Source organism: Rhipicephalus sanguineus, chromosome 6 (genome assembly GCF_013339695.2).
Source record: "Rhipicephalus sanguineus isolate Rsan-2018 chromosome 6, BIME_Rsan_1.4, whole genome shotgun sequence".
NCBI lineage: Eukaryota > Metazoa > Arthropoda > Arachnida > Ixodida > Ixodidae > Rhipicephalus > Rhipicephalus sanguineus.
This window is the reverse complement of record NC_051181.1, coordinates 136,229,401-136,253,880: the sequence shown is the minus strand read 5'-3', so window position 1 is coordinate 136,253,880 and position 24,480 is coordinate 136,229,401. Positions and strand designations below refer to the sequence as shown.

General features: G+C 45.7%; 2 protein-coding genes across 4 annotated transcripts in view; both read right to left on the bottom strand.

Moving 5' to 3' along the window:
* LOC119397580 (glutamate receptor ionotropic, kainate 2-like) overlaps positions 1-18,351 on the bottom strand; it is a 28,535-nt gene extending 10,184 nt beyond the window's left edge. The window contains exons 1-5 of the mRNA XM_037665004.1: positions 18,199-18,351; positions 16,886-16,990; positions 16,099-16,197; positions 9,421-9,612; positions 1,661-1,825 (exon numbers count right to left, since the gene is read on the bottom strand). Coding sequence (XP_037520932.1) covers positions 1,661-1,825; positions 9,421-9,612; positions 16,099-16,197; positions 16,886-16,990; positions 18,199-18,345 — 708 coding nt within the window. The 5' untranslated portion in view covers positions 18,346-18,351. The remainder of the gene's footprint in view (positions 1-1,660; positions 1,826-9,420; positions 9,613-16,098; positions 16,198-16,885; positions 16,991-18,198) is intronic.
* LOC119396502 (homeobox protein slou-like) overlaps positions 1-24,480 on the bottom strand; it is a 346,344-nt gene that overhangs the window by 157,270 nt on the left and 164,594 nt on the right. The window lies entirely within an intron of this gene.

Sequence of the window (24,480 nt, the reverse complement as noted above, 5' to 3'; positions counted from 1 at the left end):
AGAGCAGCTTTAACGTGTGAGAGGGAGTAGCGTCCTCTGTCGAACGCTTGAGCGCCTCGAGCGTGCCCGCAATCTCGGAAGGCCGCGAGCACTATTTCTCCGGTTCGATACACGAGGGCGGCAGTGGCCATATCAATAGGCGGTGTCCAAACTCCTTTCCCAACAACGGTGTTCTCTTGAGCAACGGCGGCTGATTTCAGAGGCTATGCTCTTCTTCACTGCGAGCTTATGCTTTGAATGGCGGGAGCCGGAAATACTTCAATCGCCGAACCATCCCCCCGTGCCGTAGCCAGAATTTTTTTTCGGGGAAGTTCAAGCATACTTCGTGTATGTTCGTGCGTGCGTTATATGTGTGCGTGTATGCAAAATTGAAAAATTTTGGCGGTTTAACCCTCCCCCTTGGCTACGCCAGTGGCTCACTCTCAAAGAGGAAGCAAAAATAAATTAGGAGACAGCGAACCGCAGCACGACTGAAGCCGAAGAAGAAATTCGCGCCCAGTACGCTGTCTCTTTCAGGCGTCACGTGGCGAGCCGGTACTGCGTGGGGAAGAGTGAAGGATATGGCTTAACGAACAGTTTTGCCTTACCAAGGCTTACTGGGTGACGTATTGATCTCTTCTAGTCTTTGGCTATTCAAATTCTCGCACCCTTATCTTAATCCTTACGATCAATACCCTCTTTTTATCTCTTTATATGTTCATTGCATCGAGTAACAGGTCAAAACTTTTATTTATGTTCGTCTCTCAGCTATTTTACCCTACTGAAATGTTCCGTATGCCATTCCAGTAATTTCACATGTTTCCTTACAGAATCCATATAAATCCATTTAAAATCTATATATTTTCCATATATTTCGGTAAGAATCTTACGGAAACATAGGGAATTATTGGAATCGCATACGGAACGTTTCCCTAGGGTACCACAATGAATTAACTTTCTTTATCCCTTAATCCATCTTCACTGTGTGAATATCCACGAGTGTGCAAAAAAAAGAAAAAATTCACCGACGATCACGATACTGCCTAATGCGAGTTCCGAGAGCAGCTTCGTGTTGGAGCAAGGTGTGTTTGAAGTTTTGGCTTTCCGCAAGGCATCGACTACGCCATAAATCATAATTTTTGTGAAGTAGGACTGCACCTACTGCGCCAGTATTCGTCTTTCTGCGGATAAGCGTTACACATCTGTAAGGTATTATGAGCTTTTTGTTGATGCTGCATGAAGCTGAACACGATCAAGAATTATTACTGAGCACTTTAGAGTGGGTGGGAAGCATTAAACCACGCACTCGTTGCGCAATTAGCATTGTGTGATACCTGGTTGTTATTTTACTCTTCTGCCACCGTATATTACACATGTTAACGCGATTCCTTGCCCGACATGGCGCCTGTATAGGGTCTTTTTGCAAAGGAGTTTCAAGCACCAGCGTGTCTCTATGGTAGAATACTCGACTACCACGCAGAGTGCCCGGATTGAAATCCCATTCGATCTTAAATATTTATTTCATTTTATTTTTTCATGTCTATCGGTTACTTTTTCATGTCTATCTGTTATGCCACCGACGGCGACGCCGCTCAACGCTGGGACGGGCGCGTAAGAGCTGCGCTCTAAAAAGCAAAACAACAAAACACTATTACGTGAGGCAGAGAGGACCACCACTTGCCTCTCGAGTGAGGGGCAGGAAGAATGACCAAATGCCGCCGGGACTCCTTGGCTGTCCTTTCTTGGTGACCGCTACCAAGCCGGCCGTCATGTAGGGCAAAGTAAAGTCGATCACTCGCTCGCGCATCTCGGTGATGGTCAGATCGGCTAGCGCCAGGTCGGCTTTCTGCGAACCAGCATTGCAAAAGATCACACACAAAGAACTGCATACCTTGCAGCAACGATGCAATGATATTCAATTGAATCTCAACAGGCATCATGTTGAGAGCAGAATATAAGGTCAATGGAAACAAAGTTATTTAATCTCAAAATGGTTTTAAAGACAATGTTTTCTTTCCCTTCTTCCAGCTGGATTCTGTAACGCGGTGCGATTTCGAACGAAAAATATGAGCCAATCCTTAAGGCATTCTAGTCTAATAGAGACAGTCACTCAGTCTCGTGACTTCAACTACCGTGTTCACTTGCATACTGCCAGCACTCATTAACACTGTATGATATTTCTGGTTAATGTATGGCTAATGTTGGCTAGTAGTGACTAAATTTTGGTTGCAGATGTTCTCAATCTGCTATATTTGAACACCAACAATGACTTCATTCAAATTTGAGCAGTGTTACGACTGATTTGTCACCCAATCTTTTGTATGAGGTGACTACACTACGAAGACATTATGAGTCAAATAGATAGTTTTTTATTACTTTTCTTTTCTTTCTTTTTGTGTGTGTGCAGGGGGGGGGGGGGGCAGCTATGGTGTTATACTGCTATCGAACACGAAGTCGTAGGTTTGGTTTCTTGCCTTTACGGCTGTAGTTCAATCATAGTGGATATGCGCATGGGCTCGTGTACTCAGCATTGCGTTCACGTTAAAGAAACCCTATGGGTTGCCTTAATTAAGCGAGAGACAACGTCTCCCTCCGCCCTCTGTAGAAATTTCAGGCCTCAGACCCCGAAATATCATGTATATTTTTGCATTATTTTCTTTAAAAAAGCCTGTTTTCAAAGCAAGGTTGACTCTGCACACAGAAATATTTCCTTGCTTTAACGTCGCGAGCCTGGTACTTTCAGGTCCCGAACGGCGTTACGCGCTATCAGCGTCACACAGCAGTCTTGACAGGAAAAAGACTAGCGCTGAGTTTCCAAGACAGGAAACACAAGCAAGCGAGATGATTATTGTTGCAATCTGCAACAATAATCCGCAAACACGTTTAAGCGCCATCTCTTCAATCTTAAAGAGACTAGAGCAGCCGTCTACACGATTGAACGCCAATCCACAGATGGCGCTGCCAGCCTGAAGCTGTTGCAAAACTCAATGTCCGAATCGATATGGCCTCCGAAATAATATAACATGGCGTTTGCGCAGCACTCTTGGAGGGCTTAGATCGAAGGGCGAGAGAGTTCTTGGTGCATCCGCAATATGACGCCACCCTGTCAACTATATTTCAGTTTCAGTTTCAGTTTATTACTAATTAAAATTCGAATGATTGCTACAAACAAATATGCACCCGAGGGTACCAAAGTCAATGACTGCAAACGGGACCCTCGGTTAAAAATTTTTTTAAAAAAAGAGAAGGTATACAGCAAAAACAGGAGACAACTATAAAATACGAATTCAAAGAAAAAAGAAGCACCAAAACATCAAAGAGCAACAGGAAACATCTGTAACATTAAAAAACATCAAGTAAGCAGCATAAATGACCTATACAAAAAAAAAAACGGATCAAAATGCAGGTTATCAAAGCTATCGTAAAAAAACTATTTATAAAAAATAAAAGTTTTAATTCATGCTCAAACGTGTTTAAAGAAGTTAGCTGTTTAAGTGATATTGGAAGATCATTCCAAATTTTAAGCGAAATAAATATCATTTTACCATAGTTGGTGTTTTAGAGAGGAAGCAGAGAATCGAGATTGTGCGCAAACCTAGTGCAATTCGTATCAGTTCGTAACCTGACTTCATTAAACACACGAGGAAGGCGATTGTGAAGTAATTTAAGAAAGAAAATACTTAAACGATATTTAAACAAACCAGAAATGGGTGGAATAGAGTTGTCCTGTAGAAGTGTAGATACATTCGATTGGAATGAACGATTAGTGGTGATACGACTAGCCATGTTCTGTTAATGTGAAATAGATGAGAAGTCAAACGTCATATCTATTTTCCCATGAGGTGATCCCATAAGTAATATGACTATGAATGAACGCAAAGTATAATGATAATAAAGCCTGTAGTGGAAACTATGCTCGTGCTTTGATTCGCGCTCTAATGCCTAAAAGCTGTTTTTTGTGTAATCAATGCAACGTGATCAATGAATTTCAAGTTAGGATCTAATTTTATTCTAAGAACTGACACACAGTACGTCGCAGGTATTAAATGATCGTTGAGAGTTACTAAGAAGAATGGACTGTTGGGCGAGTTGGTCTTCCGTTATCATGAAAACTGCGCCAAAAACGCGGACGAAGGGAGACAAGAAGGAAGTTTCGCTTGGGTTGTTCTTGGCTCCTTTCGTCCATGTTTTTCGCGCAGTTTTCATGATAATAAGAGTTACTTGTGGTACACATGACAACAACCTCTGATTAGATTTAAATAACATAAACTGAGTTTTTATAAGGTTTAAAATTAGGTCATTTACCTTGCACCGCTCAACAACTCTTTCTAGTTCGTTGCTTAGTTTAAAATGTAAGGTTGTTATAGACGTATCAGACACGGAAATAGTAGGGTCATCCGCATATAGAGCGGTGTTAGAGAGCTTAGGTAAATAAGATAAATCGTTAATATATATGCAAGACAGCAAGGGTCTCAATATTGGGCCTTGTGGTACGCCTTAAATAAAATGTTTTCATTCGGAAAATACTCTGCCAACACAGACTGATTGTTTTCGATTATTTAAATAATTTGTTGTTAGGTCTCCAATTTTAAGTGTCCCTTGAGAAAGGAGCTGAGAGGAACACCGCAGGGAGCGGTCGTTTCACCGCTATTGTTTAACATAGCAATGAGAGGCCTCTCGGAAAAGCTCTCTGCTATAGACGGTGTTAGTCATACAATCTCTGCAGATATGACATAACTATATGGTGCACCAAGGGATGTGAAGGAGATGTTGAGGCGAGTCTCCAATCGGCAGTCAATGAGGTTGAATCATACCTGGAAAACACGGGACTAAAATGTTCCCCCAGTAAGTCCGAGTTACTCCTTTATAGACCAATCAGACGAGGTCCCAAGCCCAGGGGATGGAAGCCACTCGCAGATGTCGATATCAGGCTAACCACACGTGATGGAAACCTCATTCCTAGAGTCGATTCCATACGCATGTTGGGCATGGTTATCGAATCCAATGGATCCAATAGGCTTACTTTAGATAGGATTGCAAAGAAAACGGAAATGGTCATCAGACTCATTACTAGGGTGTCTAATAGAAGAGGAGGTCTGAAAGAAGACAATTTACTCCGGATTTTCCATGCCTTCCTCATGAGCCACATCATCTACGTAGCGGCCATGCACACCTGGCACAACTTCGAGAAAAAGAAGCTTAACACCCTCATTCAGAAAAACATCAAAAGGTGCATTCCGATTAGAGGTGTGCACGGGCTCCGGGTAGCCCGAAAGCCCGAGCCCGACCCGGCCCGCGGGCCGGGCTCGGGCGGGCCGACGTATTGTCACCTCGGGCCTGGGCCGGGCTCGGGCTACTTGGAGTTTTATCGGGCCGGGCTCGGGCCCGGCGCAAAGCCCGACTCAAGCCCGAAATATAGAGAATGAGCGGGAATTGTTTTCCAGCACGCATGCAGCGCCTTTTACGCAACCGCCCTTTACCGGTTTTCCTTTCCATTCGCTACTTTACACAAAAGGGGGGCTGGTAAAGCACTGCCTCTGTTGCACTCCGACAAACAGAGATGTAACACCACCTGAGCTAGTGACGGCGCCACCCGACTGTTCGCGATAGATTTAAGGCCAAATCCGATATGAGTGAAAATGCACGCGACAGCGACGAGCGACCCGATGTAGATCGCCTTCGTGCAATCTGACGCTTGCATGGGCATACCCCATACTCGTGACGGCTTTGGCGACCGAACTCCGTTGTTGCTGGCATGAGGCCGTCTACTTGTATAGCAAAAGTGCCGCGCTGTCGCAGGTATGGAATGCAAATAAAATATTTGTTGCATGTTGGTAGGTAAAACGTTTACCGTTGTCTCGCCGTACTTTTTATATGCACGTGAGTAATAATTACGTTATTTGTTGGTGTACAGCTGATGTGCTTAGTACATTGCTTAGTACGTCGCTGATGTACATCCGGTTCGGGTGTTTTGTGACTTCCGGATGATGAGCGATGGTTTCCAAATGTGAAAAAACCGAGCGATCGCGCGATTTTGAGCACGCGATACATCGCGCGAACGGCCCCTTTCGTCGCTCGTCGCTGTCGCGTGCATTTTGGCGCATATGGGGTTTGGCCTTTACTCGTAACTGCTCTACGCGAACTCTGGCAGCACGCAAGATGAGTGGATGTGACTCGCCGGCTGTCTCGCGTTCCGTTTTTCCTCTGCCAGCCAAGCCCGGTAAAAAGGACAATAAAAAAAATTGTCTTCATTCTGTTAAAAAATCGCTCGATATAGAAATGCATTACATGCTCGTTCAAATGTCATTCAAAAAGCCGGGCCGGGCCGGGCCCGGGATTGTGTTTTCGTACGTCGGGCCGGGCCGGGCGGGCTCGCAGCCCTTTGCCGTCGGGCTCGGGCGGGCCTTCGACAAAGTCAGCGGGCCCGGACCGGGCTCGGGCTCGGAAATACGGCCCGTGCACAGCTCTAATTCCGATGACGGCTAGCACAGAACGCCTTTGTCAATTAGGCGTTCACAATACGCTGGATGAAATCATCGAAGCACAAGAATCAGCCCAGCTTGCTCGACTATCCTGCTCTTTGGCAGGGAGAAGAATCTTAGCCATTCTGGGCCTCAGTCCAGTGCTGGCACAGGAGAGAAGCCATCCAATCATCGAGGAGCAAAGAGAAAATATTCTTGTCGCACCGATCCCTCGCAATATGCATCCGCAGCACAATGAGGGAAAGCGTAGAGCAAGAGCGATTGCGATCCTGAAGAAGATCAAGGATGATCCTCAATCGGTCTCCTTCGTAGATGCGGCACAATATGGTCGCTCATCTCACTATGCCGTGGTCGCAATAGATAACAGAGGTGAAATAATCTCGTCGGCCTCCCTGACTGGGACCACTTCTTCTAAAGCGGAGCAGATTGCTATTGCTTTGGCACTCTTGGATGATAAGAGGACGCAAATCTACTCGGATTCTAGATCGGCAGTCAGGGTGTTTGCCTCGGGCTCCATAGCGAAAGAGGCACATGACATTCTTAAGAACCGGACCATAACTATGCACACAATCATTTGGTTCCCGGCACACCTAGGTCAAACTTTGGACTCGCTCACCAACCTCAACGACATCGCCCACTCCCAAGCGTGCGTACTAACTCTCCGCGCGGGAGGAGAAGCCTTGTCACAGAGCGGGGTTCAAGAGTTCCGAGACACTTTGTTCACACTTAATGAATTCCCGAAGCATTTTTATCTGGAAAGAAGAGTATTTCCTCCACCACACAAAAAGCTCACGAGACCACAGGCGATGACCCTTAGGATGCTACAAACTAATTCTTATCCGAATCTTGCTTTCATGCACTGTCTATTCCCAAGTGACTTCAGCTCGCAATGCCCTGGCTGCGGGGAAACGTGTGATTTAGAGCACATGCTTTGGCGGTGCCCCTCGTTACGTGGGGATAAGGACCTCACAGAGCAGAAATGGAGCTCGGCCCTCAAGAGCTCGGAATATCAGCATCAACTTTGGGCTGTCCAGAGAGCCTGCGATGCGGCGGTTAGGCTAGGTCTAACTGTCCCCACGTGGGAGCGGCCCGCGGTGTCACCCTAAGGGGTGGCACTTCTCCGGATCTTTAAATAAGGTTCTTCGTACCGTACCGTATTTAAATAATTTTATTCAGTGTGTAATAATAATTCAGAGTACCTTATTTTTGGCCTTAAACGATGGTTCACTAGGGAGCAGACCGCTGTTAGCTCTATGGTTTGTTTATAATTACTAATAATAATTATCTCGGCTTAACGTCCCAAGACCACGATAGAATTATGAGGCACGTCATACTAGAGGGCTCCGGAAATTTGGGGTTCTTAACGTGCACCTATATCTAAGTACACGGATTTCGGGCATTTTCGCCGCAATCGAAAATGTGGCCGTCGCGGCTAAGATTCGACCTCGCGACCTTCGGGTCAGCAGTCTATTTTTAATTGATTGTGATTTATTTGTGAGAGAGTCCGGTATCATCGTGATGCAAGCTGCTCCTTTTCAATTAGTCAAATTGTAAACATCAAGCTAAAACCGGCTAAAACAATCAAACAATTTACCAAAGAACATTAAACTACCCGCCGCGGTGCTCTAGTGGTTACGGTGCTCGACCGCTGACTCGAAGGTCGCTTGATCGAATTCCGGCCGCGGCGGCCGCATTTCGATGAAGGCGAAATGATAGAGGCCCGTGTACTTTGATTTAAGTGCATGTTAAATAACACCAGATGGTCAAAATTTCCGGAGCTCTCCACTACGGCGTCCCTGATAATCATATCGTTGTTTTCGGAGTTGACAACCCAACATTTATTATTATTAAAGAACATTAAACTAAACTGGGAATAATGGTTTAATTGCGCACCGTGCACTGTTCACAAAAAGTTCATGTAGGCCCATTCTTTGTCACAACAAACTGATTTAGCACAGCAAGTAATGAGAATGTTCAAAACATGGCTGTTATAAAGCAAATTCTGGGGTCTTACTTGCCTAAATCCCTATTTGTCTATTAGTCACACCATCAAGGCAGACTTTGAAAGAATTTCGACAAGGTATTTATGTTTTTCGGCCTGTGCTGACAGAATTAGGTCAGTTCTTGCAACATTTTTTGTTTGCGCTTATGTATTGAGCCTTTGTCAACACCATATCCACACCCACGTAGCGAGCGTTTGCAAGAATGCTTCTAATTCATTTTTACCCTTCTGATTACATATGTATATCAGCTCACCCATTTTCACTAAAACCTTCAGTTTTGAGTCAGCGTGCGTCCATGTCTCTACTCGTCTGTCCTTAAATGCTAAAATCGCGTTATTATTTTTTTGCACCATGAATTTGAGCCAATTTTCCCTACATTCGGCCTTGCTTTTTTTTCTTCGCCAACTGAGACATCTTACGAGTGACTCCTTTAAGTGTATTGAGTGTTTTGCTTAACATTACTAAATTTTATTTATTTAATAATCGACCATGCTTGAAAAGATAAATGTTTCTCGTACAGAATTTATCTTTACTTTAAACTCATTTTTATCAAGATAAGTTACAATAACATAGATCTTATTGTGAAAATTTTATGAACCTCGAACTGTTAGATAGATAGTAGTTTGTAACGATAACCCAGGAGCCTGCTTTATCCCCCGGCTTGCTACTCCAGGTGTCGGGTGACGGCTAAGGCATATGCAATGACCGCATACATACATGTAACACAGTAACATACACAAAGGGTAATTCATAATTAATTGCGTTAATAACTCAACACTCCAGAAATCCATACAACGCTTTGCGATACTTTTTTTAGGGTGCGAAGCAGAGACTCTCGGTATCGTGAGGTACGGCTCAGTCAAGTTTCTATTCAGCCGTACGTTGTACACTCGGTAAAAGGTAGTCGACAAGAAACGTTACCGTTCTGTTTACGCGCACGCGTAGGTTGCACTTACGCCAGCGATCACTTCTCCGATCATTCCGTCCCAGTGTCCCGTATCGTTTGGCATGCCGCGTGCGCCGTCCGCCAGAACATGGAGCTCGTACTTGAAGTCCAGCTCCGCTGACAACTTGTCAAGCAGATCGACGCAGAAGCCACTGTAGACTGCCTTCCCGTCTACCTCCTTCACGATCATAAATGGACTGACCTGCATTTAAGAAGGGTTTCGGTAATGGATAGCAGGGCACAGCAACAAACACTGAGCTGGGAAACAATGCAAGTCACTTTTAAAGGGACAATGACACCCAATTTTCGATCACAATCTGTGTTATGTGGGTTAATCCTTGCGCGTTCACAAACAAGCTGGCGGAATTTTAGCGCATTCTGTCGAACACTTAACTTATAATTAAATATTTTATAAACACGAGAGCGACCTGACGATGCAAGGTGCTTGCTGTGCGGACGTCTGTATTCCGGCGTACGATTTTGTTCCGTGGTCAGCTGCGCGTGCAATCGAGCTGTTCAAGGTTTCTTCAGCTTGGCATTGAAATTTAACGCTTTGCATCGGCTGGAACTTTGGTATAAGACGGCGGCTCCGCTCTGCGCAGCTCATGACGTCACACAGGTCATGGCAATATGGCGGTCACCGGCGGTGGGCGGGGTCTATAGCCGACGACTTCTAGGGTCTATTTGGCACTGAAATATTCATTTAGTCTATTTCCCCTATACGCATAGGCACTATAGACCATTTAATTCTTTTTCTCGCTGAAACCGCGAATGGTTGCGTGACCGTGTCACGGCTCCTTTAAGGTTTAGGTGCAAGGTTAGCTTGGGTTAGGCAAAGTAAGGCGAGGTAAAGTTAGGTTAGGTAGGGTTAGGTCACAATTAAGCTGTCAGTACCGTAGTCGAATGTAAGCTTGTGCGTTCTCTAAAAGAACAAAAAGAAAACGGTTTGTATCTGCCTGAGTTCTGCGCATAGACATCACAGAACACGTTGTCGGCCCCTGATGAGTTTTAATAGTAACGTAATATTGTTGTGTTAACGTTGTGTTGGTATTGCCCGTGACCATGCGATACCTCCTTTATCAATTATGACAGTGTGAAGGAGACCACCAGCTAATTCACTTTATTTTTCTCCGCAACATAGACTTTCTGCAACCACTGCGATGAGGGAAAAGGCATTTACCGGCAAACAACATTTTGTGTCAGAAGTATAGAGTGGCGCTTAATATGGAGTTGCGACACGGGGATCATGGTTCAAGATCCCCAAGGCTACACACCGGCAAACATGAACTTGGTTTTGGAAATACAAGTACTGGAAACAGTGTTTGCTTTTCTGTTTTCTATGTCGGCGCCACCATGCAGTGTTGGCGCCGCTTTGACCACCGGCAAGAGAGAGAGAGAAGGAATGTAGGAAAGGCAGGGAGGTTAACTAGACAATGCGTCCAGTTTGCTACCCTACACATGGGGAGGGGAAATAGGGGAGTAAAAGAGAGAGAGAGAAGGATAGACACATGTCACATCACACACACAGTGCCGAGTTTCACAAGCGGTCGCTCAATAGGGTTCTTTTCAAGTACCGCAGTAGGGCTCGTGTGGCTTTCTGGGCTGATATGCTGCGCGACCGGGCTCCTAAGATCTTTGCTTCATTAAAGGGACGTTCATCCAGTCTATCCAAGGCACACTGGAGAATCCGGCGATCTTCATCAAATTGGGCACAGTGGCACAAGAGATGTTCAGTAGTCTCTATACAATTGCAGCTTTCGCACATGGATGAATCGGCCATGCCAATGCGATGGCTGAATGAGTTAGTAAACGCTACACCGATCCACAACCGGCACAGCATTGTAGCGTCACGTCGAGAAATCTTGGATGGGAGTTGTAGCTGGAGTAATGATTCAAGGTTCTTAGGGCGAGGATTGGAGTTAAGCGGAGAATTCCGGTGCGCAAGCGTGGTATTATGCGCGATGCGACGAAGTTCTCTAGCTGCATCTACTCTTGACAAGGGTATGAACAGTGTGGGCGCTCCATCGTGGGCACATCGGGCAGCGTCGTCAGCGAGGTGGTTACCACTGATGCCACAGTGACCCGGCAGCCATTGTAAAACAATGTCGTGTCCTTGATTAGCGGCGCGATGACAAATTGCATTGATATCAGACACCAACTGGTGGTAGTTTCCACGTCGTAGACTTCGCACGCATTGAAGGGCTGCCTTGGAGTCGCAGAATATGGCCCATCTACTAGGGGATTCTTGCATAACAAACTCCATAGCGGCTCGAAGAGCGGCGAGCTCGGAGCCCGTAGATGTCGTGACGTGTGATGTCTTGAACTTGACGGTGATTGATCGAGATGGTATCACAAAGGCACCTGTCGAACTTCCCGAGACCGAACCGTCTGTGTAAATATGTATTCGGTTAGCATACGACAAATGCAAAAGGTCCAGTGAGATCTGCTTGAGGGCTGCAGATGACAGGCTTGCCTTTTTAGATATCCCCGGCACTTCAAGGTGCACAGTGGGCCGTTTCATGCACCACTCCGGAGATAGTGGTATTGTTGCGGGCGAGAATCTCCACGAGATGGAATGCTGGTTAGCCGCAACAACCTTGGAAAACGCTGCCTTTGGTCTTTCTAGTGGCAAGCTAGCGAGGTGGTGGTCAGGCACTCTGGATATGTAGCGGACATGTGCCCGGAGTGTGTCGACAGTTATATATGTCGTGATCGGGTGGTCTTTAGCAATAGCAATCGTTGCTACTGTGTTAGCACACCGAGGTAGCCCCAAGCATGTGCGCAGTACTTGGCCTTGAATGCTTTGCAGGACCCGGGTGTTAGTTTTTCCGGCGTTGGAAAGCACGGGCGTGCTATACCGCAAATATCCCAAGAAGAGCGCTCTGTACAGCTGAAGCATAGATGACACTGATGTGCCCCACGTTTTCCCAGCGAGAAATCTCATTACGTGTGTGATAGAGGTGAGCCTCTTCTTCAAGTGCGAGATGTGAGCACTCCACGAAAGATCTCTGTCGATAATGACGCCCAAGAATCGGTGACGTCTCGTATACGAAAGCCTCACGTTGTCGATGGAAACGGGATACCAGATCATGGGCTTGCGGGTAAAAGGGACTAAGGCGCACTTCTCGGTGGAAATTCTGAGGCCTCGAGCATGGAGGTACATCGACGTTATTCTCGCTGCTTTTTGGAGCCGTGCGCGTACCTGGGGTCGTGTCACTGCTGAAGCCCAGATACATATATCATCAGCATACACAGAGAGGTTGACTGATCGAGGTAGAATTTGGACAAGGCCAATGATCGTGAGGTTAAACAACGTAGGACTGAGCACCCCGCCTTGTGGAACGCCACGAGTGGTGTAATGGTCAACGGTGCGGCCTTCCGCAGTATGCACGAAGAAGGATCTCCTCAGTAGGTAGCTTCGAATCCATCGAAACATTTCTCCACCGATTCCAACGTTCGCCAAGGCATCGAGGATGGCATCGTGCGTTACGTTGTCGTATGCACCTTTCACATCGAGGAACATTGCAACCGAGATGCGCTTGAGGTATTTCTGTTGTTGCACAGAGGTTACAAGGTCGATGACATTATCAATAGAAGAGCGGCCTCTTCGAAAACCAGCCATAGCCTCTGGATATATATTGTAGCGCTCTAGGTACCACTCGAGACGTGTCAGAACCATTCTTTCCATTACTTTCCCCACGCAGCTGGACAGCGCAATGGGTCGATATGATGCCAGATCAAGCGGCGACTTTCCAGGTTTGAGGAGCGGTACCAAACGGCTGGACTTCCACCTTTCGGGAACGACGCCATCGTTCCATGACTGGTTGTAGCATTTCAGCAGTTGGTCTCGGCCGCGCCTTCCAAGATGGCATAAAGCAGCGTATGTAATGCCGTCCGACCCAGGTGACGATGAACGCCTGCAGGTGGCTAGAGCCACCGGCAATGTGTTGCAAGGCATATAGGGCGTGACTCTACTTTACGTGGACGAACACTGTCATAATATGGTTGTCCTTGGAATGTGAAAACAAAAGATACTAATGAGGACGGTGCAGCGCTTAAACCAGAAATCTCGGTTCAAACATTGAACCATGCGAAGAAGTTTAGACACGCTGAAAGCCTGCAGGCGTGCTCATTCGGCAGTGAGGAGATAAATGAGACTGCCTCTAATGGAGGTGTCGTGTACTTCTGCGCTCGAGATCGGCGTTTACAGCGAAGGCGCTTCCGGCCGCGTTTGCCAATCGATACAGTTATCGTAGCTAGCAAAAAAAAAAAAAAAACATCTGGGGACTTTGACCGGCCCCGACATGCTAGCGTAGTCTTCCTGGGGCCCAATTTTCGTCAGCGACTCCTTTGGGATGATTAGTTCAGCTAACGATTGAACGGCTGTGGTCAGTAATTCATCATCGGTAGGTGGTTCCGGCGCGACAGTAAACTCTGTCCAAAATCTATGTGCTTGTTTCTTCACTTGAGTTGGGCGTGATTGCGGTGGCTGTTTCAGACGCGCTGCCATCGTGGTATTTGACATGTTCGAAAAATTGCAACTGTTATCACCTATGGCACCTTCAGGCCGTTATTTCAGAGCAACCTTGCAATGTTTCAGTGCTAACGCGTTCCTACAGTTGAGCCTTGACCCAAATTTTTGTCATTAGATTGTTTAGGGCCATTAGTTAAACTGACGATTGAACGATTGCGGTAGACAATTTATCATCTGTACGCAGTATCTGTGCCGCGACAATTTCTGTTCAATGTATTGGTGTTTGGCAATTTGAGGTAATGGTGATTATGGTAACTGTTTAACACGCCTACGGCAGCGGTTAAGCTTTATAGGATTAGATTAAGATAGCTTTAGTATAAGTAATAAGTGTGATCGAATTCTCTACATCACGCAGTATTGTTCTTGCAACATTTCAATGTAGTGCTGATGGTCGATCAGTGAGCCAACTACACGCGACCACATCAAGGAGAGTTGCTTGGTATTTTATTAGTACCACACGAACATTCAGCTCTCCCACATCACGCATTTTCTTTTGTCTAGTTTTTTTTTTGCGTTGTAGCCATAAAATTACGGCTGATACAGCACCTCGTGCCTTTCAGGATTCGCGCATAGCTTATGAAAAGATGGCGCAAGTTTACTTATTTAAAACGTAGCTTTAGATGGTAGGACTACTACCGCATATCGCGCGTGGCCAGATGGCGATTTATAAAGATAACAAGTGATATATGTATAGACCGGGGTTTCTCTTAGCTGCCTGTAAACGTGATTTGCGAGCCACTGCTAAACACATAAGTCCTGCCTACTCTTCAAGATGGGGGTGATTAGAAACGCGAAATCGGAAGATAGGAATTTAATACCACCTTGAGTGCCTTCAAAATTTAAACGACCAAAAATACTGTGCATCCATACTAACTGGAGGAACAGAACGCAGGACGGTCTGATAAAACAACGTGAAAGGAAACTAAAAGAAGGCACAAATGCGCAGGTCTTGTCTCACGAAGGGTTCAAGGTTTTCAAACGGGAGTAAGCAGGGTGCAATAAACTGCAGCACCAGCGGGACGAGGTCATAAGCACGGCTTACAGAACGATTGGAATTCTATACAAAGTATGATGAACGAGGCAGCAATTTAGCCGAGAGAGTAATTTACGTGGGACATTCTCATTGACGGCGCAATCAATATACGCAGTAGCACTTCCCGTTGAACTCTTTGTGGACGACGAATGGGCGCGGCGTTTAACCTGGCTCACTTTCCGGACGTTTCTGCTGACTCATTCATGCATGCAAAGGACTTAGCGGAGAAATATTGCGCTGTCTCAAAACAGAGAGAGCGCGGAGTAGGCGGATGAAGACCGAAACGGCGGCTAGCGTGAAAGTGAGTGTATGAGCATCGGATGAGGAACCTCTTATAGCCGTGGGGTACATCAAGCGCCCTAGACGGATATAGATAGATAGATAGATGATAGAGAGATAGATAGATAGATAGATAGATAGATAGATTAGATAGATAGATAGATAGATAGATAGATAGATAGATAGATAGATAGATAGATAGATAGATAGATAGATAGATAGATAGATAGATAGATAGATAGATAGATAGATAGATAGATAGATAGATAGATAGATAGATAGATAGATAGATAGATAGATAGATAGATAGATAGATAGATAGATAGATAGATAGATAGATAGATAGATAGATAGCCATATTTCATTATAACCGCAGAGATTTTAGTCAGCTTTATAGCCTGGCTTGCTACTCCAGGTGTCGGAGGGCGACTGTGGTGTATACATTGAGCACATTATGTTATTAGATTAGAGGCAGAGATAATGTTGGTTTAGAGGCTGGATTGAGTTAAAATGTATTATCTCTCCAGAACAACGGCGGCTAAGGAACTGTGCATATTTGGCGCTTGTATTCGCTGTTACAAATCGTGCGCGAAGATCTGAGCGTCTGGAGTTCATTTCCATTGCGGCCAGGTACATTCCTTAATTTATAAGTGGTGGTTGCGTTTGGCGACTCATGTGAGCAGTTTTCTCGCCTTAATGTGAATTTTTACATTCTGTCATTGAGACGAATTCCATGAAATCCATGTAAGCTGTTGTCATATTTAGAAATAAGCAAAAAATACTTGTCATTAAGTAACCTTCTTAGCATCAGTAAAGTTCACCGCTCGGATGGTTCCACTTACTGGAACAGATAGAACACGTAGCACTTCTTCCTCCTCGCCGTCGTCGTCATCTTCATCTTCGGTTATGTTCAGGCCAGCAGAGGGCGACCATGTTCCAATCTATAAGTATGTTAAAGCAGCCATTTAGGGGCATGTAACAGAAGGCACGGATAAACAATGACCGAGTGATTGAATTCGTGATTAGTGCATGTTGCCTCCGGAGAAATATTGGCTTGCCGCAGCATAAGTGTATTTCGCTGATGCCATGTACTCAAACTAATTAAGCTTACTGTAGCTTTGATGAAGAACGGAGGTGGGCACAATTCCAACAGATAAAATGTTATGCAAATATGTGTACCTCTGATTGTCTACCTCGGTAAGGGACGGTTGTTCCACTGTTCCTTTACGACTGATAAGTTGGTTGCGTAGTTCACTTTTTCCTTTTCTCTAAAAGAAAGCTAAAATATCTGAACACGGTTCAATTTTGTATTTTTTTTTCAGAGTTTAGAAGAACGTAGTGACTGCTTGATGGAACAGCTCGAACATGATCATTTTACCCCATAATCTTTTTTCTTTTTGGTTTATCTCATTTTCCTCGCTTTTAGATTTTTTTGTCATGCTTTACTATAAGTTGAACGTTTTAAGTGGTTGGGTATACTGAAGTGTTGTTCAGTTATAGTGGATCTCTTATTACGCTGCCAAATGTGTTTTTATGGTGAACCTGTGCAATCATTAGTATTTGCACACTCAACAGCTGCGTTGTTCCCATGCATTTGTGTGATTATTACTAAAACAGAATAGCACGTACCTCCTCTAGTCCATCCATTCCAAGTTCGCTCACGTAGAGCTTAATGTCGGCTCTAACGCCCTTGCTGTCAAGTTTCACCATTCCCGTAAGACCATCGAAATTGACCTGTAAATTCAAAATACAAAATCAGGTATATTTTTCGACGATTGTGCACTTCAAACATGACGAGCTGTTTGAAGCACCGTAACAGCCTAACGAAAATTGCGCGAATGCAATGGGCCATCATCTGCAGAGACATTTTCGTTAGTACCAGTCGACGTTGTCTAGTGTTTATGGTGCTCGACTGCTGACCCAAGCGTCGCGGGATCGAATCCCGGCCGTGGTTGCCCTATTTCGATGGAGTCAAAATGCTAATAGCACGTGTTCTCAGATTTGTGTGCAAGTTAAATATCCCCGGGTTTTCCAATTCCCGGAGCCCCTCCACAACAGCGTTTCTCATAATAACTCCAGCAATTATTATAATTTTCGTGAGTGTAACGTACTGGTAACAGTAACGTTGTGACGCCGAGAATAGCAGTACGATACATTCGTTTCACATAGAAGATGATGCGGCAGCCAGTAGCGCAGCCAGAAATTTTTTTCGGGGGGGGGGGGGGGGGGCTCTGTTCGTGCGTGCGTTTGTATGTGTGCGTGGATACACATGCGAAATTGAAAAATTCCGGGGGGGGGGGGTGTTGAAGCCCCCCCAACACCTGACTCCCCGGATGCGCTAGCGACGGCAGGTAATTATAGACTATGCAAGCTGCTTTACGCGGTGAAATTATGTTGATATCATGCGTGTATGATCTAAGGAAATGGTGCTCAAGCGTATGCGATATCCGCTTAGATTTTGACGTAACGTTCAGCATGCCAGGTCACGTAAATGCTATAAAGTGCAGGAATAAAGTAAGCAAGTTCATGACGCCACATCAAGACGTCGCCAATGAACACAGACGTCGTCGGCAACAAGGCATGAGCACTTCGCATTTCGCGACGACTGCACCTGATATCACTGAAAAAGTAAAAAAAGAAAAAAAAAACATCAGAGATGTTGCAACAGTATGGTTAGAAATGGACAGGAATTAACGAGCTATGCGTTTGACGGTGAACAGAAACGATGAATAACAAGGTGCAATTTCTCTTACCTGGTGCATTAATGTTTTTTTTTTCGTTAATACGACTACCCGATAAAACCATATCTCCCGATTCCAAAGCTAAATTCGTACGTCCTGTTCAGTCTGCCTGTTCAAGAGTGTTCGTACAGGAATGGATAAATGAACAGTTTAATGTAAACTTTTTGGCTTTCTTTTTTCTCAAACCTCTAATGTGCTTACCTTCTTCATCACCGCAATAAGCTCGTCGGTGTTGTTGTCGTCAGCAACTTTGTCCTCTCTGCAGTCCAGCGCTGGAAAGGCTGCGTCTTTCCCGCCATTCCATTCGATGAGGCTCAGGGCGAAAAGCTTCACCGCGTCGTACAGCATGGCAGCGTCAGTCTGAAAACGGGACGGAGAAAGGCGTTCTCAAAATGAACGTTCAGCTACATTACAACATTACCCATCGCAGATACCACGGTTCTTTATTGGGCTAGCGAGTATATGGATACTCGACACGCGTTTATGCCGTCGCCGTGATCTTCTGTATAAAGTCCAAATCGGTAACATTGCCGCGCGCTATGTTCTATGTGCTCGCGAAAACTTTCGATGGCTGCATACGGGCGCGACTCAAGCAGAGATGAAACGCGCCGGCCGGCACCGTCAGGCGAAGGAGCATGAAGGGGTGCCTGTGAGGCGGGGCTGCGTCTCTTGGGCGGCAACTGGGAACTTTCATCAAAAGGGCAAAAGGGCACGGTCGCACGCGCTCTCTCGACAGATATAAACAGACATCTCCTATCCTTGTACGTGCTATGATCTCACCGCTAACTTCGCTTTGAGGCGACAGACAGCACGAAAACTGCTTCGCTCCCTGGAGCGGCCTTATTCACTTACGCCAACGTTTTTGTAGAGTTACGCGAGGTCGGATCCTAAAGGAGTTAGCTGCTAGTCTTACTAACATAATAACATAACATAACATAACATAACATAACATAACATAACATAACATAACATAACATAACATAACATAACATAACATAACATAACATAACATAAAATACCACTTTGTCGCTATTGCATTGATTCATTCGCCCTTGCGGTGAAACTGTGACGTTTTATAACAAAGTATGAAGAGAAGCTACGAGAGTTTAATAAGAGGTTTATTCAGCAGTGACTGATTGCTTGCTTCACATTTTTTTTGCTTACAGTATTTGTTATCATAATGTAGCAACAGGAATGAAGCAATGATCTAGACCAAGATAAATGCGATTGTGAAATATTAGTGGGTCGGATAACTTTGCGAACTGAATTTTCATTATCAATGTGAGCAACCACAAACGAGAATAAAAAAGTTTTAATATATGCCTTGATTAAGACTGAACCGACTTTCCCGGCGTTTCGCGCGTGTGCACCTATAATGAAACTTTTGGTTGGAATGAAAGGAACTTATTACGCACTATTCAGCTTTTGTTAGACAGGATGCTGATTGTGGGCTAGTTGGTAAGTCATATATAAACTAAGAGCCCTAACGAAAACGCAAACACAGTGGCAAAGAGGCCAAAAAAATGGCGACGGCGTTCAAGTTCTGCGTTCGCGCTGTTGGCCTTGAATTATTATTTCTATTACATTCCCTGCCATCTCAACACACACACACACACACACACACCACACACGCACACACGCACACACACACACACACACACGCACGCACGCACGCACACACACACACACACACACACACACACACACACACACACACACACACACACACCACACACACACACACACACACACACACACACACACACACACACACACACACACACACAACTGATTACTCCTGCAGCCTAACCATTGACTGCAGGCGATTTATTCGCATCTGTCTTTTTTTCCTGTTTGGTTATGGCGCTGCTTCAACACACAAGAAGGAAATTAGAGCCTGGATAGTCAGGTACGAAAACGAAGAAGAAGAAGAAGAAAAAACTGTACAGATGACTGAATGTACCATTGAAAGTGAGATACAGAGAACGAAATAGAAGCTGTTGACTTTGCGAGTAAAAGCAGTAAGGTTTCTGACAGTGCAGTGATAAAGTGAACTAAAAATTAAGAAGGGTTCGTCGAAGGCTTAAATTAGAAAGGTTGGTCGAGCTGTGGCTGAAGTAGTGGGCAAGTGCGCAGCGCACTTTACCCATTATCAAGCCAACGCAAAGTGTTACAATTATCAGATTGATTGATTGATTGATTGATTGATTGATTGATTGATTGATTGATTGATTGATTGATTGATTGATTGATTGATTGATTGATTTTTCTTTAAATTATATGTTGTTTAGAAGGTGTTAGCGCTTTTATATAGCGCCGGCTACTCCTTTTCGTAGAAAACAGAATTCGTGAAAAATTCCCCAAATTAAAAACAAATACATAAAAGAAGACTTACGCAGTTCGTGTCAGTCAGTAAAGCCAAGAAGGCTATCACATATTCATAAAGTCCATTCGCGTAGCGACACGAAAAAACACACGATTGATTGATTGATTGATTGATTGATTGATTGATTGATTGATTGATTGATTGATTGATTGATTGATTGATTGATTGATTGATTGATTGATTGATTGATTGATACACGAGGAAAAGGTACGTCAGCGAGTCTTTCGGAGGGCAGTGATTCACCGAACCGACTAATGATGCCAGGGAATGAAAAAAGCAGGCCAGTGAGAAGGCAACGACTGATAAAAAGAACTAACCATTTCGTGTGTATGCGCCGACAGTAACAATGATTAAGCGAGCGCTCATGATTGTATACACTAGTTTAAATCGCCCGTCCACGCAAACACCGCGACACGGCATTGCCAGGCTCTTTCAGAGGACGGGGATCGAATCGAGGCTGAGATATTGTCCCGGTGACATGTCCCGGGGTCGGCGTGAAACCGGCGTTCAAAGCTGCAACAGCTGCGGTTGACTGAGCCAGCCTCGAGCGAGCGCCGCGATCCCTCTGAAAGTTTAGTCGAAACCCTTTTTTTTTCCCGTTGGAAACGAGGAATCAATAAACCATTCGAAAGAAACGCGGGCCGTTATTTAGCGCCCCCCTCCCCCCCTCTCTAACCCTCCTCTGCCTTCCCTTCGCCCGAACACTCATTCCAATACACAGCGTGTCATGGTTGCCTGCATTTCGGGTACCGCGTTTGCGGAAACCAACATGGTGATGCGAAATGAGTTACCGCAGATGCAAACATAAACGTTAATACTTTTTAAAGAGCTTCCGGTTCTTCCCGCAAAAAGGGCAGCGAAATCTCGTCCAGGTGTTCCTTTCGATCGTTTCCAAGCGAAAACATTGTGCATAACCCGACAGCTATTGGGCGATGGGGCCGGTTAAATGTCTGTAGGGCAAAACACCGCTGTTTAGGATGGGTGTTTCATCATGATTTTAAAATGCAAACTTCCTCAGTCGTTGCCAGGGTACAAGCGTCAATCGATGAAGTAGAAGACGTCTATCGTTCGTGTATACTTTAGTTTAAGCACCGTGTTTATAAGTGGCGTTCAGAAACTCAATTCTGGCACTTTTTTTTTCAAAAGCAGTCAGGTGAGTTAAAATAAGCATATAATACAACCAGAAACGAAGATCTTGTAGTAACTGTATTGACAGGAGAAAAAAACGGAACCTGACAAATGCAAGAGTACGAAAGGTAGAGAACGCGAAAAATTACCATCATTTTATTTTTTAGTGTATTGATCTATTGTGCTAGAAGTTAGGTGTCAAGTCTGAACAACAGAATGTCGTTAACGTCAGTCTAATATGCGTATGTTGAAGGGGAAAGTACAAACATTATGTTACAGTACAGCCGTCGAGCCATTTTCAAAAGAGTACGCTACATAAAAGAACACTAAGCGAACAGATGGCTAATATATCAAGGAAGGTTATATCTTGTGATCCCTGATTTTTGGTTTTTTTATATATTGGTGTAATTGTTGAGTTTATCAAAAGGTGCCACACACCGAACGAAGCCTACTGACGGCAGTGTTTTAAAATTAGGGGAAATGCCTGTACCTCAAGAATAAAAGTAGGGAGGTTAATCAGGTGTAGTTCCAGTTGACTGCTCTGCACGATGGCAGGCACAGTGAGTTTAAAATAGAAGCAGAGTCGAAGGGGACAGAAAGACAAAGGGAGACGAATCAACACACACGCGCACACACGAGAACAAATAAGTTAAAATTTTAAGGTACCGTTCCCCAGTTAATTTACGTTAATTTAGCGACATTAGGTTAATTAATAAAAGTAAAAAGGAGGTCAGAGTGTGTATACTCTTTTGTGTGGAATAGGAATGCTATGTCTGTCGGGCGTCAGAGATTTTAAAGTAGTTTTACCTTTTTTTTATTGGCAAGCGGAGGTTAGGTGAGGGGCTGAAGTACACGTTGCTAGGCTAGTCGGTTCATGTTTAAGAACAAGCCACAAAAGTATGGCTGTTTTTGCGTAATGAAATAACGAGAGAAGGGGTCCAGGGGAGCGCGACCTTTCGACTGTTTATTCAAGAGATAGTGCAACGAAATGTATAGGCACAGGCATGCGCAGCAAACTATAGGCACACAGAGAGCGCAAACCACCCTCATCACAACCTGTGATCTACGAACTTGCTCTCTGCCTGCGAGAGAGACAATGACGTATCACTGATGCACATGGAGCCTCGTGCTTTTATATGAAATGCCTCCAACAATTCTCGAGCCGTGGTGTCGCCGCTTCTACCCAGAATCTGAATCTTACTCAAGCACGGCTCACACTTATGTGAATTGCAGCGGGTCGGCAAATGTGCCCCGTCTTTACCTTTTAGTGGAAGCTCGTGTTCCCGCGCACGCTCATCCACGCACCTTCCCGTCTGGCCGACATACGTCTTGCCGCAGGATAGCAGAAATTGATAAACAACACCGGTGGCACATTTTGTGTACGACTTGGCGTGCTTCTTGTCGCAGCCACCTTTTAGATGCGAAGTATCTTATGGCCACGGTGTAAGAAAAATATTATTTTTCTTACACCGTGCTTATGGCGGAGTTCAATCCGGTGGTGGTGGTGGTGGTGGTGGTGGTTGTGTGCGGCGTGACCACCCTTATTGCGCATGCGCATACCCTCTCTACTTACCCTCTCCCCTCCCACTCACCACTTCCCATCACCCCTTTCCCCCTCTCCAATTCCCCTCTCCCCTCCCCCTTTCCACTCTTCCTCTGAAACGCGGGCTAGACATGCCGAAATTCTCTCCTGCGCAACGCCGCGATGAGCACCAGCGCATGCCCGTCCCCTCCCCCTCTCTCTCCTACGCTGTCCCCTCTCGCACGCCTGCCGACTGCGTTCCCCACTCGCCCTGTGAGAACTGACGGCCAGGCTAGAGGGAGAGAAGACGCGCGTAGCGTTCCTCTTCGCGTTCCACGACGCGAGGTCGGTAGCATGCCCAAAGAACGCCTACGGAACGCGATCGTGCAAGTGCTCCGGCTTCGCATCGCCTCTGGCCCCCTTTAGCGGGAAATGGTCTAATTTTAGATGCGAAGTATCTTAAGGCCGAGCTCAATCCGGGGTGTGCGGCGTGACCACCCTTACTGCTCATGCGCATACCCTCTCTACACACCTCCTCTCCACTCACCCTCTCCACCTTCCCTCTCCACTTTCCCTCTCCCCTCCCCCCTCTCCCCTCCCCCTTTCCACTCTTCCTCTGAAACGCGGGCTAGACATGCCGAAATTCTCTCCTGCGCAACGCCGCGATGAGCTCGAGCGCATGCGCGTCCCTCCCCTTCTCTCTCCTCTCCTACGCTGGCCCCCCTCTCGCCCGCCTGTCGACCGCGTTCCCCGCTCGCCCTGTGAGAATTAACGGCCAGGCTAGATGGAAGATACGACGCGCGTAGCGTCCCTCTTCGCGTTCCACGACCGAGGACGGTAGCATGCCCAACGAACGCCAACGGAACGCTATCGTGCAAGTGCTCCGGCTTCGCATCGCCTCATGGGTCCCCTTTAGCGGGAGAGTGGTGTAATTTTTTCTTTCTCTCAAAACAATCTGCACGCCATGTCTGTTAGCAACCTTTTTGGTTTGTGTGCCACCCGATGCATATACGGCACGACCTCAGGTCTCACCATTCTCCGCTCTTGCTCTACCCAGAACCGTGGTGTTCACCTCTTGAACTTCCGGAGGAGCGACTCAGCGACGGTGATAAGGAGCATGTGAGGGAAACCAGCCAAAGACAAACGATCCGATTGGTTTTGGAAAACCCATCTGCATAATGTGTGATCACGACCTTGCAATGCAGACTCTAGGCAATGTTTAGCTATAGCCCTGTTTCACAGTTTTGGAATGCGCCGACTCATATGGCAGCAATTCTTTTATAGACCTATGGCGAATAAAGCCACCGGCGTGCAACCTCTGCAGGGTAGTTGTTTCAAGCCTAAATCTCAAATCGCCACTGAGCCCGAAACATCATTGTCTAACCACCAATCTCTTCCCGAGTCGGCAACGACCGCTAACACATTGTTAACAATGCGTGCACTAGTT